General features: G+C 41.8%; 1 protein-coding gene across 1 annotated transcript; it reads right to left on the bottom strand.

Annotated features, from left to right (window-relative positions):
* Positions 1-11,343: 11,343 nt before the first annotated feature.
* LOC128753307 (DAN domain family member 5-like) lies at positions 11,344-12,213 on the bottom strand. Its single transcript, XM_053854884.1, is given in 2 exon segments — positions 11,344-11,649; positions 11,746-12,213. Coding segments are annotated over 2 exon segments (774 nt in total).
* Positions 12,214-14,513: the final 2,300 nt, after the last annotated feature.

Below are 14,513 nucleotides of genomic sequence, written 5' to 3' on the forward strand. Positions count from 1 at the left end.
GGGTTAAAAGTATTAGAGTAATTGACTCATTCTAAGACTGTTACAGAATAATCAAATCAAATGAGCGGTTTTTCTGTGCTTCTATAGTTTGCTGCCTCTAACTTCGACATCACTACAGAGTGGCACCCCTCTTTATTGGCAACCAAGGCCAGTGGGTTGCTTTTGATATCCATACAACAGAATTAGCTGGCAAGAAGGAAGAGCTTCTCCTTTTTGGTGAAAACTTATTCTGAGCTTTTTATTTAAATGAAATGTGTATTTTTGTATGAATTATAAATTATATATATATATATATATATATATATATATATATATATATATATATATATATATATATATATATATATATATATATATATATATATTTATTCATGTTTAATTAACTTACATATATGACAATGCTTTTCAGACTTTTATTTCCTACAAAACAAGAATCAGCTTACAAACACTAATTAATAATAAGCCATTTTATTCGGGCCGATGATCTGGACGTTGTTTCAAAATGAAGTTATTAAGTTTGACACCCCTTGACGCCAAGAGACAAAGAAACTACTTCAAGTATTTCTTCCAGGCCTAATCTGATTTAAAAATTCCGCCATAAAAGGCTTTGATAAAAGTACATGATATGAAACACTCTCAACCACTAAAAGAAAAAAAAAGACTTTTATGTAATTCAAAGAAGAAAAATGAGTGTAAAAGAGTGCTATCACATGAGGATGACGGCGTGAATGACTTGACTGAGGTGAGACCAGCCAGCTGCTCAGTCCGTCCTTTTACTACCACCGTACTGTTTGGTTCATGCCGGCCTCTGTGCCCTCCGCCTCCATTCTAAAACAATGGGAAGCAAATCTTACAATCGCCTTATTGGTTGCTAATCTAACGGGAGCGATGGGGATATTAAGCAGATTGCGGAGCATTTCTGATTCGACATACAGCCACCAGCTATTGCAACACTTCTGGGTATTTCTTCGGCCGGCTGGATCTAGAGGAGATTTGGCATGATGAAGGAATCATGCAGCTGAGAAAGAAAGAAAGATTACGAGCCAATTTAATAAAGAGAAACAATTAACACATAAAAGATTGATATGGTCCGTCGCTTTTAATGCTCTTCTGTCTCATAATGAAGTCCCTTTGACTATCCAGGCTTCACACACACACACTTACACACGCACGACAGTGGTCTCATTACTCCCCTCAGGGTCTCCTGACAGGTGTGGCTCCCACATACAAACACTCACAGATAAACATTTGACCAACACACATGAACAGACTCTCTTCTCACACAGGCTCGACCCTACAGGGCATTTTCCTTGCACTGAGATTTTACAATGAACACTTTGTACAGCCCCCCCCCCGCCTCCCGGCCCCCACTGGCTTCCAGCACATCCCTCTTTAAATGGGAGATTATGCAAATGAGCTCACACCACAGCAGCGCGCTACATAGATATCACCATCGTGCTTTAGTCTATGAGAAAATGCACGGGAGTCACAACAGGAGCGATGAAGCTGAGAGACAGACGGATGTGGCCTAGATAGTCGACGTCACAGGTGTTCACCTCGCAATCGCAAGCTGCTGTTTGTTATTTGTACAGTGCTTCCTGTATATGACTTTTTCCACAGTAAAATGGAATGTCCAAGTCCTGTATAACAGTCAAAGCCTTAGCTGACATATGCAAATGGCATGAAGCTACTTAGCTAATTACTATAATATAATTACCACCACAGATATCTGAAGTCATTGACCCTCTACCTGAGCTACTTCTTCAAAAGTCGAAAAACACTTCAGACAGCTTAGATTTGATGTGCAACTTCTAGAAAGACCGTTTCTGCTATAGTGGGAGTTGAAAATGTCATGTTCTGAAGCTTCCCTGAGAAGTTATGGCACAATGCGGTAAACGCGTTTTCAGCCTGAGATAAGGTGGGTTTCGGAACGCTAAACATAAAATGTTGGTGAGCTTTCAAGTTTTTAACACACAACACACCTGGCTTTGCACCAGTATCTTGGAAAGAGATTCTTCAACTGAGTAACATAAAGAAAATAGTAAAGGAAAGAATTTTCCTTTACTATTTTCTTTCTGTAGGAGAGGGTGAAAGGCAAACCCAGAAAAGGACATAAATTCCCCTCGTGCTGCAAGTGACCTCGGAAACATGATTTGATTTTTGTCTTTTGTTTTCTTGAGCTTTTTGAAAGCTCCTCAACCTCCTGACTGTAAAATACCTGTCGTTTGGTTTGAAATATGTTCCCTGGTCCTTCGGGCAGGGTCTTTTCCTGCACTAAACTTTTACAAGACTTGACTGAAAAAAAAGTCCCGATGATGTTTTGATCTCACTTGCCTGCAGTATTGCTTGCAGGTGGTCTTGACGGCAAATACACATAAACATGCTTTTTAATTTGATGTCTTTCCTGTATAAACACAGTTGAAATGTATTGACGAATTAAGTAAGGACTTCATTAACCCCCCCAGAATCCTCCCTTAAAGTTATCTTTCATGCTACACAGCTATTGACAAAAGTTTGTTGACACACAGATTTTGATGGATAATTTATCCACTGTCTTCAGTAGTCTAGTTAGTGTAAAGAAGTAGGGAAGACCACTGCAGTTTGCAAGTCAGAGTTTGGTCAGTCAAAACCACGAAGCTAAAGATAACTGATGTAGGGAGAGCAACAAAGGCAACTCCAGAAAAAAATGATAGGTGCAGGTGAGTCTGAAGAAAAAGGAGAAGATTGCAGCGGAGAGGTTCCCTGCAGTCAGTGAAGCTGTCACCGGCCCGACCTGTGACTCCAGTCCGACAAGCAAACCAGTGCAAAGAACCACCAGGTTGGGATACTGGCTGGATAACTATAAGTACAGCTTCTTTGTTGAAACTGAGAATCGTTTTTCGTCTTTAAACTCGAGCACTTGAAGGGTAATTTCCCAGGCATTGCCAAATTAATGTAACTTTTAGGAAGGAACCAAAATAAATCTACTCAAAACCGATTTAACCTCAATTATACCATGGGATGTGTTGCCACACAACAGAGTTTTCACAGAAAACTGTACAGAAGAAATGCACTAAACACTCAGATGGGACGTCACACCTACTTTATTTACCAAGTGACATGAACCTAACCACAACATTTTCTTCAAGTCCAGTTATCCTGTTACCAGACAGAAAGTCAGTTTTGGCACTGCTGCATTCAGAATGTGGACGGCCAGTTCACCACATCAGTCTTCTTACTAGATGTAAAATTGCTCGAAAAACACAGGACTTTCAAGCTGACTTGAAAGTGTCCTGTTCTCGAGATATTTCCTTTTATGTAACATATTACATCAATGTAACATCTGGGCTATCCGTTCCTACCAACCCCATTATATTATAAGGATCAAACAGAAACCTTTTTAAAATCGAATTCCTCACTCTCAATATCAATATAACAGTTAAATAAAAGAGCTCAGACAAGTGGATACAGTGGACTCACACTTGTTCTCTTGTTTCAGCCGTACTCAGGTTCGGGGTCACCCCGGGACACAGGTTAGCACAGGGTTAAAGCCTCATGCACATGAGAAAAACAGCAGAAACAGATTTAAGAGAGAAATGGATGCCAAGAGTGCCATCTGTTTGAGTTACCCCCAACCCCTTTCCAGTATCCTCACCCTGTTCTTCCATCTCTCTCTGTACTTCTCCACGTCCTTCTCTCTGCGCATTCCCTCATTCCCACGTCCCATGAGGGCCACATGCATTTCTGGTCCCCAAAAGTGGAAAATATAAACCATTTATTAGTTGTTTTCCAAACACTGTTCCGGCGCTGATAATAAACTAAGAAGGTCCAGATAGAAGAGCGAGTGTGAGAGTGGGGGCTGGGGGTATACGATAAATCCAAATCTGGCAACCGTCTCAAGTGTAATGACACTTCCATCTCTATGGAAAACCATCCCCTTTTGTCTTCACTTGCATGGGACTTCTTTCTTTTTACTGTTTTGTTCCCAGAAAAGCCATGGAACATTTGCCAACATTTTAAGAGCTGCGAAAAAGCAGGATTTTTTTTTTTTTTTTAAAATATTCCACCTCGCAGGTGTTTCTTTTTAAGGCATGCTTGACAATGCCAAGCTGGTCTTGGCTCATCTTGAATGCGACAGGCCTCGAGGGGGAGAGAAAAAGAAGAGGTTTGAGAACATCTTATTGATTAGCCTTCCCTTTTCTTTATCTCTACTTTTTTGCCCTCAATCACTTGAAACTATTGATCTGGGTAAGTTACATAAAAGCATGTCAAACATTGTTTAACAGAATATTTCAAATAAAACCTTTTTTAAACGCACGTTTGTTGGATTTATTTCATATTCACACATTAAAAAAACATTATGTCCACATGTTTTTTACTTAATAAAATTCCAAAATGTAAATTTGAATTTTCAAATTGATTGACTTAAATCTTAAATTTTACAGATGATATCGTTGTAGAGGCTTTGACTGTTGTTGTACACGTTTATAGTGCTGGACATGAATTTGTAATGTGCGGGACATAATCTAATGGTCCAAGTGCCTGTTTCCTAATGACCACCATAATGTAAATCACGGATACATTTACACCAGTTTTGCTGCAAATCAACTCTATTTCAACTACCATTTACTTTATATATTGTTTTTCCAGATGGTTAACTGTTCACCAGCAAAACAAAAAGCATCCTACAGAGCTGAATTTTCCCGTCACACCACGTTCTGATTATGAATAAAAAGACAGAAAAAAACAACTTGCTCTCCAGAGCCACCATGTGTTTACAAATGAGAACAGCAGCTGTACTAAAAAGGCCATTGTTCATCAATCGCTCTTAAAGACAGAAAAAATACCTCAGTGAAGTACATTTGCCGTAATGACAGATTTAACTGGAGGGCTGCCAGCGAAGATCACTGATAACCCGTAACTCAGGGACAAAAGAAGGGAGCAGCAAAGCCCAATGAGAGGTATGAAAGGAGGGAGTCGGAAGTAGTACAGACGGACCATCTGCTTCTGTGGGAAAGATAAAGATGAGAGTCGAGCTCAGATGGAAAATGTTAGTAGACTCGGGGTGTGAGGACTCTACATACAGGGGTGCACGAAGAGGTGGGGGGGCAAAGGCGGATGAGAGCGAGGCGGACAGATGGAAGACAGGAGGATGTGTGGGAGAGAGAAAGAGGCTGAGTGGGAACCAGAGATTGGGCCTGGCAGTGGTGTGAATGCACTGGGCACGCTGGCATCAGGTGGGGACATGACTCGACATGCCGGCTCAGCCCAGCTGGGTCAATGCTCGCTGCTGCCATGTTGTTTTGGCTTGGAGCTTTTATAAGCACATGCACAGGCGCACAGAGCAACAAACAAATACAGCCTCTCTCACTCGGGCTCATATCAGGACACACACTCCTTCACAAGCAAACACACGCGCTCACACCCAAAATGCCACGGAATTGGCCAAAGCCGGGGAGGCAGACGAAGGCCCTGGACTAATGGAAACGCCAAACTCGTTACTCTAACGCTGGGTGACAAGGGCACCTTGGGCTGCAGATGTTCCTGCTGATGACAGATGGAGCCTGGCACTGCCAGGGGACAGTGGGCCAGGCCGGTGCCAGCGCGGTTCCACCTGCACCCCTCTTCTGTACCCAAGCACACAAACTCGAACACACGCTGCCTCACTTTCTCTCCTGCCCTATCTCCCTTGAACACTGGCAAATATTACCCCCAACCGCCATCACTCACTCTCCCACGCTGGCACACTGCGAGGACGACTGTTTGTGGACAGATATCTATGGCACTGGCAGAATGTGTTGCATAAATGGCGTCTGTATTGGTATTGATCCTTTTAACACTTTCATTATTCAAGACGAGGAAAAGTGACAAACTGCCTGGTTATCAAACATTGGTCTCGGCAAATCTGGTTTGCATGTTTGTCGCACATTCTGTCGCTGTTATCTGATGAATCCAGAGAGTTTTTTGCAGAGCGCATTCCGCTTCAGTTCATGCCTGATAGGGGCTGTTTAATGATGCCATTTATCATCATGGAGCTCCTGACAGACTTCTGGAGTAGACTCACTGTCCTGGCTCTAAGAAGCAGTCCACCAGGATAATTTGCTCCATGCTGTTGGTGGCCAGATTACCAAAGTGTGCTCAGCTGTAATTTTGATGATCCTCTCCTGCTTTCAACTCATCATGGAAAACTATCTCACATGTCATTGTTAATGCCTCTAAATTATCCAGACTCAAATATTTTACCTTCAATTACCGCATGCCAAAAACATATCCAGACACATCGGCCGTCAATCTGGGACTCCAAGTTTCATAAGAACGTCAGGATTTTAACACAGTGATATCCACTTCTTGTTGTTTTTCCATGCGGCAACCTTGCGCCTTTGTACTTCTACTCTTGCAGACATCCCCTCAGCCCCCTCCCCCGGTCCACTTCATCCAAAAACCATGTGCGTCGTGTCATTTTAACTCCCTCCTGCTGAAGAAGGGCCCCTAACAAAACAAAACAATTATCTCTTCCCTGGTCAGGACACGGTTGGCATCCCCTCAACCTCTCTAATGCCCTTCAGTCTCCTGCCGGATCCAGTCTTCACGCTCTTCTATCCATAGCTGTCGGTCTGACACTAAGTCAGGCTGAGGGGTCTCTTAAGTGCATCTGAAGTGGAGCGTTTAGCTGACTTCAACAAAATCATGTTTCTTTAAAAAGCCAGGAGTTTAGGACCCGGGAGGAGAGACGGTGCCGAATACGGGGTCACACCATGGCAACACATCGAGGAGGTGGAGGGGTTTGTAGGGTGCGAGCTCCTATGCGCCAGCTCTTAATTACCTTAATTGGAGTCATTAGGCGAGAGAAAGTGCGAGACGTCACCTGCAGGCAGACAGGCGCGCACCTGCATCGGCCTTGCTGGATCACCATCAACACACAACCAGCGTGTTTACTGCCGGATCCACTCTCAACCAAAACAAACACCTTCACTTGTTACCCGTTTCCCCAAACTACCAAATGAGAACCACAGAAATGTATTTCATTTGGATGATGTTGATACAGTAGAGGGGCCAATAGAAAAACATCATCTTTATCTTCATAAAACCAAAAAGAAAAAAAGTAAATAGAAACAAAACGCTAACAAAAACCATTTGGGATAGATAAAACTGTGAATTTTATGCTGTCTGAAAGAAGAAGGGGGGCAAATCTATAACCAGAGGGAGGGAGAGAACATCTCCACAGACACACTGTGCTCCTTAAACCAGTGCCTCAGTTGGGAGTTGGTGTCACATGGTTTGTAGCTAGAGTTGAAATGCACAGTCGAATCTTACCAAGAAGATTCAAGTCACTTCCAGATTCTCTTCATGTGTTGTTGACTGACATTTCCGATGAGTTGATAAAGGAATGGAGTTGCTACAAATTTGTAAAGGATTATGGGCTTCAGCAGGAAGGTGCCATTGCCATTTCCATGGCCAAGTCCCCTGTTCCCAATTCAATAGGAAGCCATCATGTAAACTATGTTGTGGCACAAACTTGATGCCGTTCCTGCCCCTTATGACTTTCCTCCCCTACACCTGCTGTCACAGGAATAAATAAACAATACTGATCACCCTAAATAATTCACACTGATGACCATATTTTTGTTTTTGCCCCAGCAAACTACATTTAACTTACTTAATATCATATTGATGTGACGCCTCTTCAATAGGTATGTGAGGTTCCAGTGAAGGAAAAATACACTAGAGGCGGCCTTTATTTATAGGCTCAAATCTTTCTTTCATAATAATTCTATTCCAACTATGGCAATCAAAATTAGTCTTAGGTGTTTATTACAACGTGGGAATTGTTTGGCTTTGTTTCTAAGACCTGCAAAAGTCTTAACTATGGCCTCGAAGACAAGACTTTAAAACAGTATGGCCTTAGTTTTCTTGCTTGACAAGAGACAAATGATAGAAATCCCAACAACCCTAAATCTTAAAGTGATGCTTTCTGAATCAGTCAAGCACCAGTGATCAAGCTAATACCCCAAAACCAAATAAGGGCACTTTCCAATCGACACCTCTGATGTGGCCCTATCAGCAGTCTGCACCAATCACGGTTCACTTCAGAAGCCTGCAACAGACCAGTCGCCGGGCAGAGTGGCGGTCGGACGAGCCAGCTTCGACCAGCTGCTCCAGGCTAACACCACAGTCTGGGCACCTTCCCCAGTATCAATATGACGATGTATGCTTGCAACTGTCCACAGTCACCCAGGCAACTTTATCCCAAACAAGCTGATGTGTGAAACAGTTAACTGTGCGTGGGCGGTCGATATATCACTTTGACGAAATATCTGATTTTATCAAAGGATTTTCTTCTGCAGGAACTGGGCTCGGGTTCGCGCTTCCGTGCTGCTGCCAAAATTTGGAGCCTGATCCGCCAAAAAGCCCAATCTACCATGACTGTTGAGCAGCACGGTCCTGATGAATACGGGACTTTTTTTTTTTCTACCGACACACACTGAGCTGCGGCGAGCATTTATCTGCATTCACTCTAAAAAGACCTTCATCTGGGTGAATATTTTGGGTCGGACTTGGGTGCAGGTTTGTTTAAGCAGGTTTCTAAGAAATGTGCTTTTAACGCAACTCTCAATTTTAAAGATAACAAATGAAGTTTAACAAGGAAAGGTTCCTCTGTTCTGGGAGAAAATTAAAATTTATCGTGTTTCATGAGCCAACCACAAGACCAGCGAAGCTGCGCATGAGGTGTCACGACAAAATGGCCAAGCCACCTGACCTGGCTTGTCTCAATGAAAGTAGAAGCAGTACGTGGAGTGTCACCTGAAGGACCAGCCTCCTCACCCAAGAGGCAAGTCTAGCGCCCGCGTATTGGACATTCATTGTAGTGGCTTGCATTTTAAGCTTTCAGTCAGTGCCCCAAACTTAGGGTGGGAAACACAGTCGATCAACAACTAGACTTATGGCTCAGCTCTTTCATGACCAGGACAGACACTCTTATCACCTTTGGAACCTGCTGCACTAATGCACTCCAGTGTCTCAAGTACGTAACTAATGTAAATCGATATAATCTAATTAAAACATGACTATAAATGAATTTCCGCCGCGACCGTGGTCGTGAGACTTCAAGGGTCGCCCATCATTTGCACCTAACATCCATTTCCATGTCAAACAGTAAAAAGGCGTACACGCGAAGAGACGGAGCAGGCAGCTCATTGTGTGTTTTAAAGCGCTAACTAGGCCACTTAGCACCCCGTGACGCTGATCTGATCCCTGAGGCGCTGAACTTGGCACTGCGCCCTCCTCCTTTCGCTCCTTCCTTTCCCCTCGCCATGGGAACCAGGCCATCCTTAATGACGCAGGAGTGCTCTGCCCGATCCCACAATGCAAAGAGGGCTGACATCTGTCTTGCTAAGTGGTGCACTCTCTTGTGCACCTTGTTTGTTCAATCAACAACCGCCTCCTCCCCTCTTCCTCCTTCCATTCACCGTGTATGCTCTATTTTTTTTTTATCTAGTTTTCCTGAGAGTCGATAAAAGATTAAGTAGCTCTAAATACAGAAACAATAGACACGCAGATAGATCATTACTGCCTTAACTATCCGCCACTCTCCCACAAACAAATTTGCCCAAAGCCGCGGCGTCTCTTCTTATCTCAACGCAACATGCCCGATAAGATTCCAGTGTGTTAGGAGTGTTTACATTGTCTTTGAATCATCACCGTCAGTCGACAGAAGTGATCGACTTTTCCACCTTCTACTCAGATACGAGAGCCCAATTTGAAGAGTCTTTGAACTCCTCATGCTGAAGCCCTGAGCAAATATTTGTCCCATAAATCTTTAAAAATATAGCCATCAAGCAAAGATGTTAATCAAATGCTAATGGAATCTGAGGGTTTCAATGCTCCCCCGTAGAGCAATGAAGGCTTTCACTTTTCCAGAGAGCCCACGTGAATGCAAATGGCCATCTAAGCAGTCATTTTGACTGCATGCCAAGGCAACGTAAAGAGCCCCCTTCTTTATGCTCCTTTGGGAATGTACTTTGGGATGTGTGGGATGAGTTCACTTTACCAGGCCCAGGTGCCAGGGCATAAATGAATAATAGGTTTTATGGGCCCTAACCGAAAAAAAGCACACATGCCCACTGGTTCAAGTGCATCTGTACTGAATGACGTTCAAATTCCCACAACCAAACTAAAAGGAGACTGGGCATGAGAAGCTGCTTCCTATACATAATTCAGGGCTCCATGCTGAAACAATTATGTTTGCTTACAGCTAAGTACCCCTGCTTAAAAGTGCCTTCGCTGCTTTCAAATGCAAACGCTTTGTGCGTAAAGTCTGTGGAACAAGAGCTTTTTTTAATAAAATATAGGACCTGATACTCGAATGTCGCACGCATGAGTAGAAGGAACAAAACAGAAAACAAGTGGGAACACTTGTAAGACTGTTAGACGCAGGTTCATCGAAGAGTAATGGACACAAACGCAGACAGACATTTGTTATTCTTCTTCTAATTGTACGCTCCGCATTAATACCGCCAAGTGCACGATACATTCATACAAATATTTCTGTTCATTCCTACTACTAATATATATATTTTTTGGGGGAACTTTCATTATTACTACCAGACTAACGCATGGGTCAATGTGTTGTAGTGTGATGTCACTGAGCATGGAACAACTACTTCTCATCTTTGTGGGTGCCACCAGGTGAAGGAACCTGGAATTTGACAAGACGATGTCACCTTCCCTTATTGTCAAAGGAGAGACTCAATGAACAAAAATTTATGCCAGTAATTGGATTATTTGTAAATAATCACATTTTGAGGTGAGGAGTCTAACCTTCTAACCTTTTTTAAACATACATTTTCCGTCCCTCTTATTTAGTCTCCCTCATCATGAATGTTTTGGTGCTATCTCACATTGTATAAAGACCTGCACCTGGAATTTGTTTAATAATACTAATAATAATAATAATAATAATAATAATAATTTCAATAATAATAATCATAATCCAATGCAATGAATAAATCAGAATCTGCATGTTAAAGTCTCCTACTTATTTCAATTGTTGTAGATAACAAGTCAAACAGTTCATCTTCCAAAAAAAGTTGCAGACCTTCTGTCCTGAATTATAGTTACGGTTAATGGTGCAAGCAAATGACCAGATCACATGAGGATGATTTGACAAAAAAGATTTATTGGCATTATATGAAAATACACTTGTCAGGTTTAGGTCAATCTAAACAATATTTATGTCCAGCGTGGACTGTCAGAAGGTAAAATGCATGACTCAAATTAAAGTCATTTTGTCAACAATCAAGAATTCTGAACAAGGAATTCAGACTTGGACAAACAAACAAGAAACAACCGTGACAACAGTTGCGCTTAAATAGACAGACAAAAACATTTAAAGAGAGACGTCTATGAATGTGCAGTCGCCGTGTTTTCTTCACGTCCTGTCTCACATTTGCATTCTTCCACCACCATCACTTTTCTGGAGCGGATGACAGAGCCACATTTCAGGGGAACTGTCACGGTGTGAACTTTGGATGGGGCGCATCTCGAGCAGGGGCTGCGACGGTGGGCTCCCAAACCAAACTCTCCTTCAGGTGGAACGAAGAGGGAGCTGCACTGGCCAAAGCACAGGTTGTTGTGCACCGTCACAGCATCGCATCCCGGTGCTGTCACACGCTGGAAGAGTCAAACAAAGAAAGAGTAGAGTCTATATATTTCAAACAAAGAAGCTGAATAAAGGGCAGGAAAATCTGATGTTCAAACCAGTTTTACCTGAGTGAAGGGAACAGCGCTGCACGTCTGCTTCGTGTCCTTGAGTCGAATAGGTAGCAACGAGCTGATCTTATCTCCTTTCTCAATCGCTCGCTGCCACATCTGCAGACCCTGCTTCTTCTTCAGCTCTGGCTCAGCAGAAATCTTTGGTTGAAGGTGCTGCAGAGGATGCGAAAGGCCCCGAAAGGCTGGTCCAGGACGGCCCTGAGACAAGAACGTGGGCAAGGCCAACCTGGAGCTGCCAGAAGGAGCCCGTCTGGAGTTCATTGTTCTTCTAAAGAACCCAGACTGGGCTACCAAGTGTGGCTCCAGCTGCACAACCTTGACCGCTCCATGCACAGGCTCAACTGGACCACTGGCAGACGACTCAAATTCAACCCGCGACCCTTTCAGGATTTTGTCAAAAGAAAATGAAGTCGCAAATGGCGTCCAACAACACAAAAAAATGATGTTGAAGAGCTGAGACATTTTAACAGCGAATCGCTCCGTCAAAAACAAATTAAACAGCTAGAGAAGTATTTTTTTAAATCTTGTTGCGGTTCAAGGTCTAGAAGGAAGACCTTGCTGTCAGTGCTCTCATGAGGTGAAGGCTCCAGTCGACTTATATAGTCAGCAGCCGCTTCCCAGCAGAGTTTGAATGTGAAGAAGGTGTCGCATTTCCCACACCAGACCAGACGTCACACCAAAGCTACACATTCAGGTGCGAGACGACTGAACTTCACCTGACAATAAAACAAACGAATGCCATGACTTTTAACCACCGCCACACATGCAGAGGCAGCTTCAAGAGTTCTTGATTTAAAAATTTGAAAAGAGAAAAACATGCAATAGTACGGAAGTGTACAGGGATAATAATGATATAGTGTAATAATGACAACGAACAAAATGAATCCGAATGCTAAAACAAGAAAAACTGTTAGTAACAAGACATAAGAAATATTTCTTATAATTTTAAGATTAAAAAAATCACTAGCCACCAAAATTTTCCTTTTCAAGCAGTTCATTGATCATCCTCCTGCCCAGTTTATGGCAAAGTTTCAGGGAATGTATGCTCATAAATTTAGAATATCAACTTAAGATGCCATATTTAATACAAATGATTGAAAACATTAAATGTATGAATAATCGAACCTATACTAAACACTAACAAATACCAATATTAATAACAGTAGAATAGCAAAAACTGTAAAAAAAAAAAAAAAAAAAAAAAAAAGGTGTTGTATAAAATGTGTATGATGATAGACAATGGAGAATGGACCGGCCACATTCTACAGCATCTCATCTCGCGCAGTAAAACAATCATGCCTCGTTTCCCACCAGCAGTTCTGCAGTCTCACCGGCGATCACGCCACCATTAGGCTCGGTCGCCCGTGACCAGAGCGCTCATTGTTTGTGACTAGACCACTAAAGGTGAGCGCTTATTTGCCTTTCTCATAGAGACCTGGGTGTAAACTACCGCTCTCTTCCTTTTCTGCGTTCTTTCCACGAGCTTTTCCCAGATCACAGTTTGATTCTTCGACACACAGCCTCGTAACAGACTGACTGCGCCACTGTGCTTAGAAGCGTTATATCCACTAGATGGCGCCAACGACGAATAAATTCTTTGATCTGAACGTCATCTTATTGATACTATTTTTCATTATTTTATTTCAGTTCTTGTGAGAGATTCAATACAATAAAACGTATGTGCGGCTTAGGATCTTTTTTAGAAGTTTTTTCTTGTAGTCATCCTGATAAGTGGACCCTGCAAGTAGCCTGTCTAGACATTACATTGACGAAACATAAACACATACATGTACACAACTGAACATAAATGTATAAAAATGGTAATATCTCCCGAACAGTACACTTTCAAAACTTCATTGCTTTTGCACCTACAAGGCTACTGAACACAAGAGCTCACTAAGGAGACATTTAGCATTACAGGATTTCTTAAGTTGTTGTGCAAAAACAGAAATAAGTAAATAAACAGGTAGTCGTCATAACATATTTACAAATATACAATATCATGGCTCAACGTGGGGTGGGGTGTTATGCACATTACACAATATCAGGGTGTATATATGATAATGGTTGAACATTGTGGTGTATTAATTTTATAACCAAGATGATTGATGATAGCGTGTTGTAAACGGCTAGTCTTATGTATGGATGACCTTTGTACTGGTCAGGACTATACTTTACTCTTATTTGTGAGCAATGTGGAACTGCCACCTGTACTTCCTTCTTCAAATGGTTGTTACACCAGTGTTCCCGAATGACTAACACCAAAATAAGAAAGTTATATTAAATTATTATTAAATAGTTAAACAAATCAATACATTTGTTTAAATGTAAACAAAGTTTTAGTAATTCATTTAAATTGAAAAGTCATTGAGACAAATATCTAAAAAATAACAAGCATATCACTTTGCATTCATGTTAACTAACACACTTAAATGAATGTATTATTATCAATAATAATAAAATCATTGGCAAAACTGTAGTTTCTTGATCAACAGTTCATTCACAGTTCAACAGGGTCTGAAAACTAATGAGCACTATCTTCATCTCCACTTTGATCAATGCGCAAAGTTCAGATCTGTCAATCGTGCTATTGTCACAGAAGAATCTGAACAGATATGCCTATATCTCATGAAACAAAGTCTGAATCAAAAGGTCCATGGATTATGTATTCATAAATCACACACCCCCAAATACGAGTATTATTATGCTGAGGTTCATGAATTACAAATACACGTTTGATTTGATCTCAAAAATGACAAAAA

The sequence above is a fragment of the Synchiropus splendidus genome, chromosome 2 (assembly GCF_027744825.2).
Source record: "Synchiropus splendidus isolate RoL2022-P1 chromosome 2, RoL_Sspl_1.0, whole genome shotgun sequence".
NCBI lineage: Eukaryota > Metazoa > Chordata > Actinopteri > Syngnathiformes > Callionymidae > Synchiropus > Synchiropus splendidus.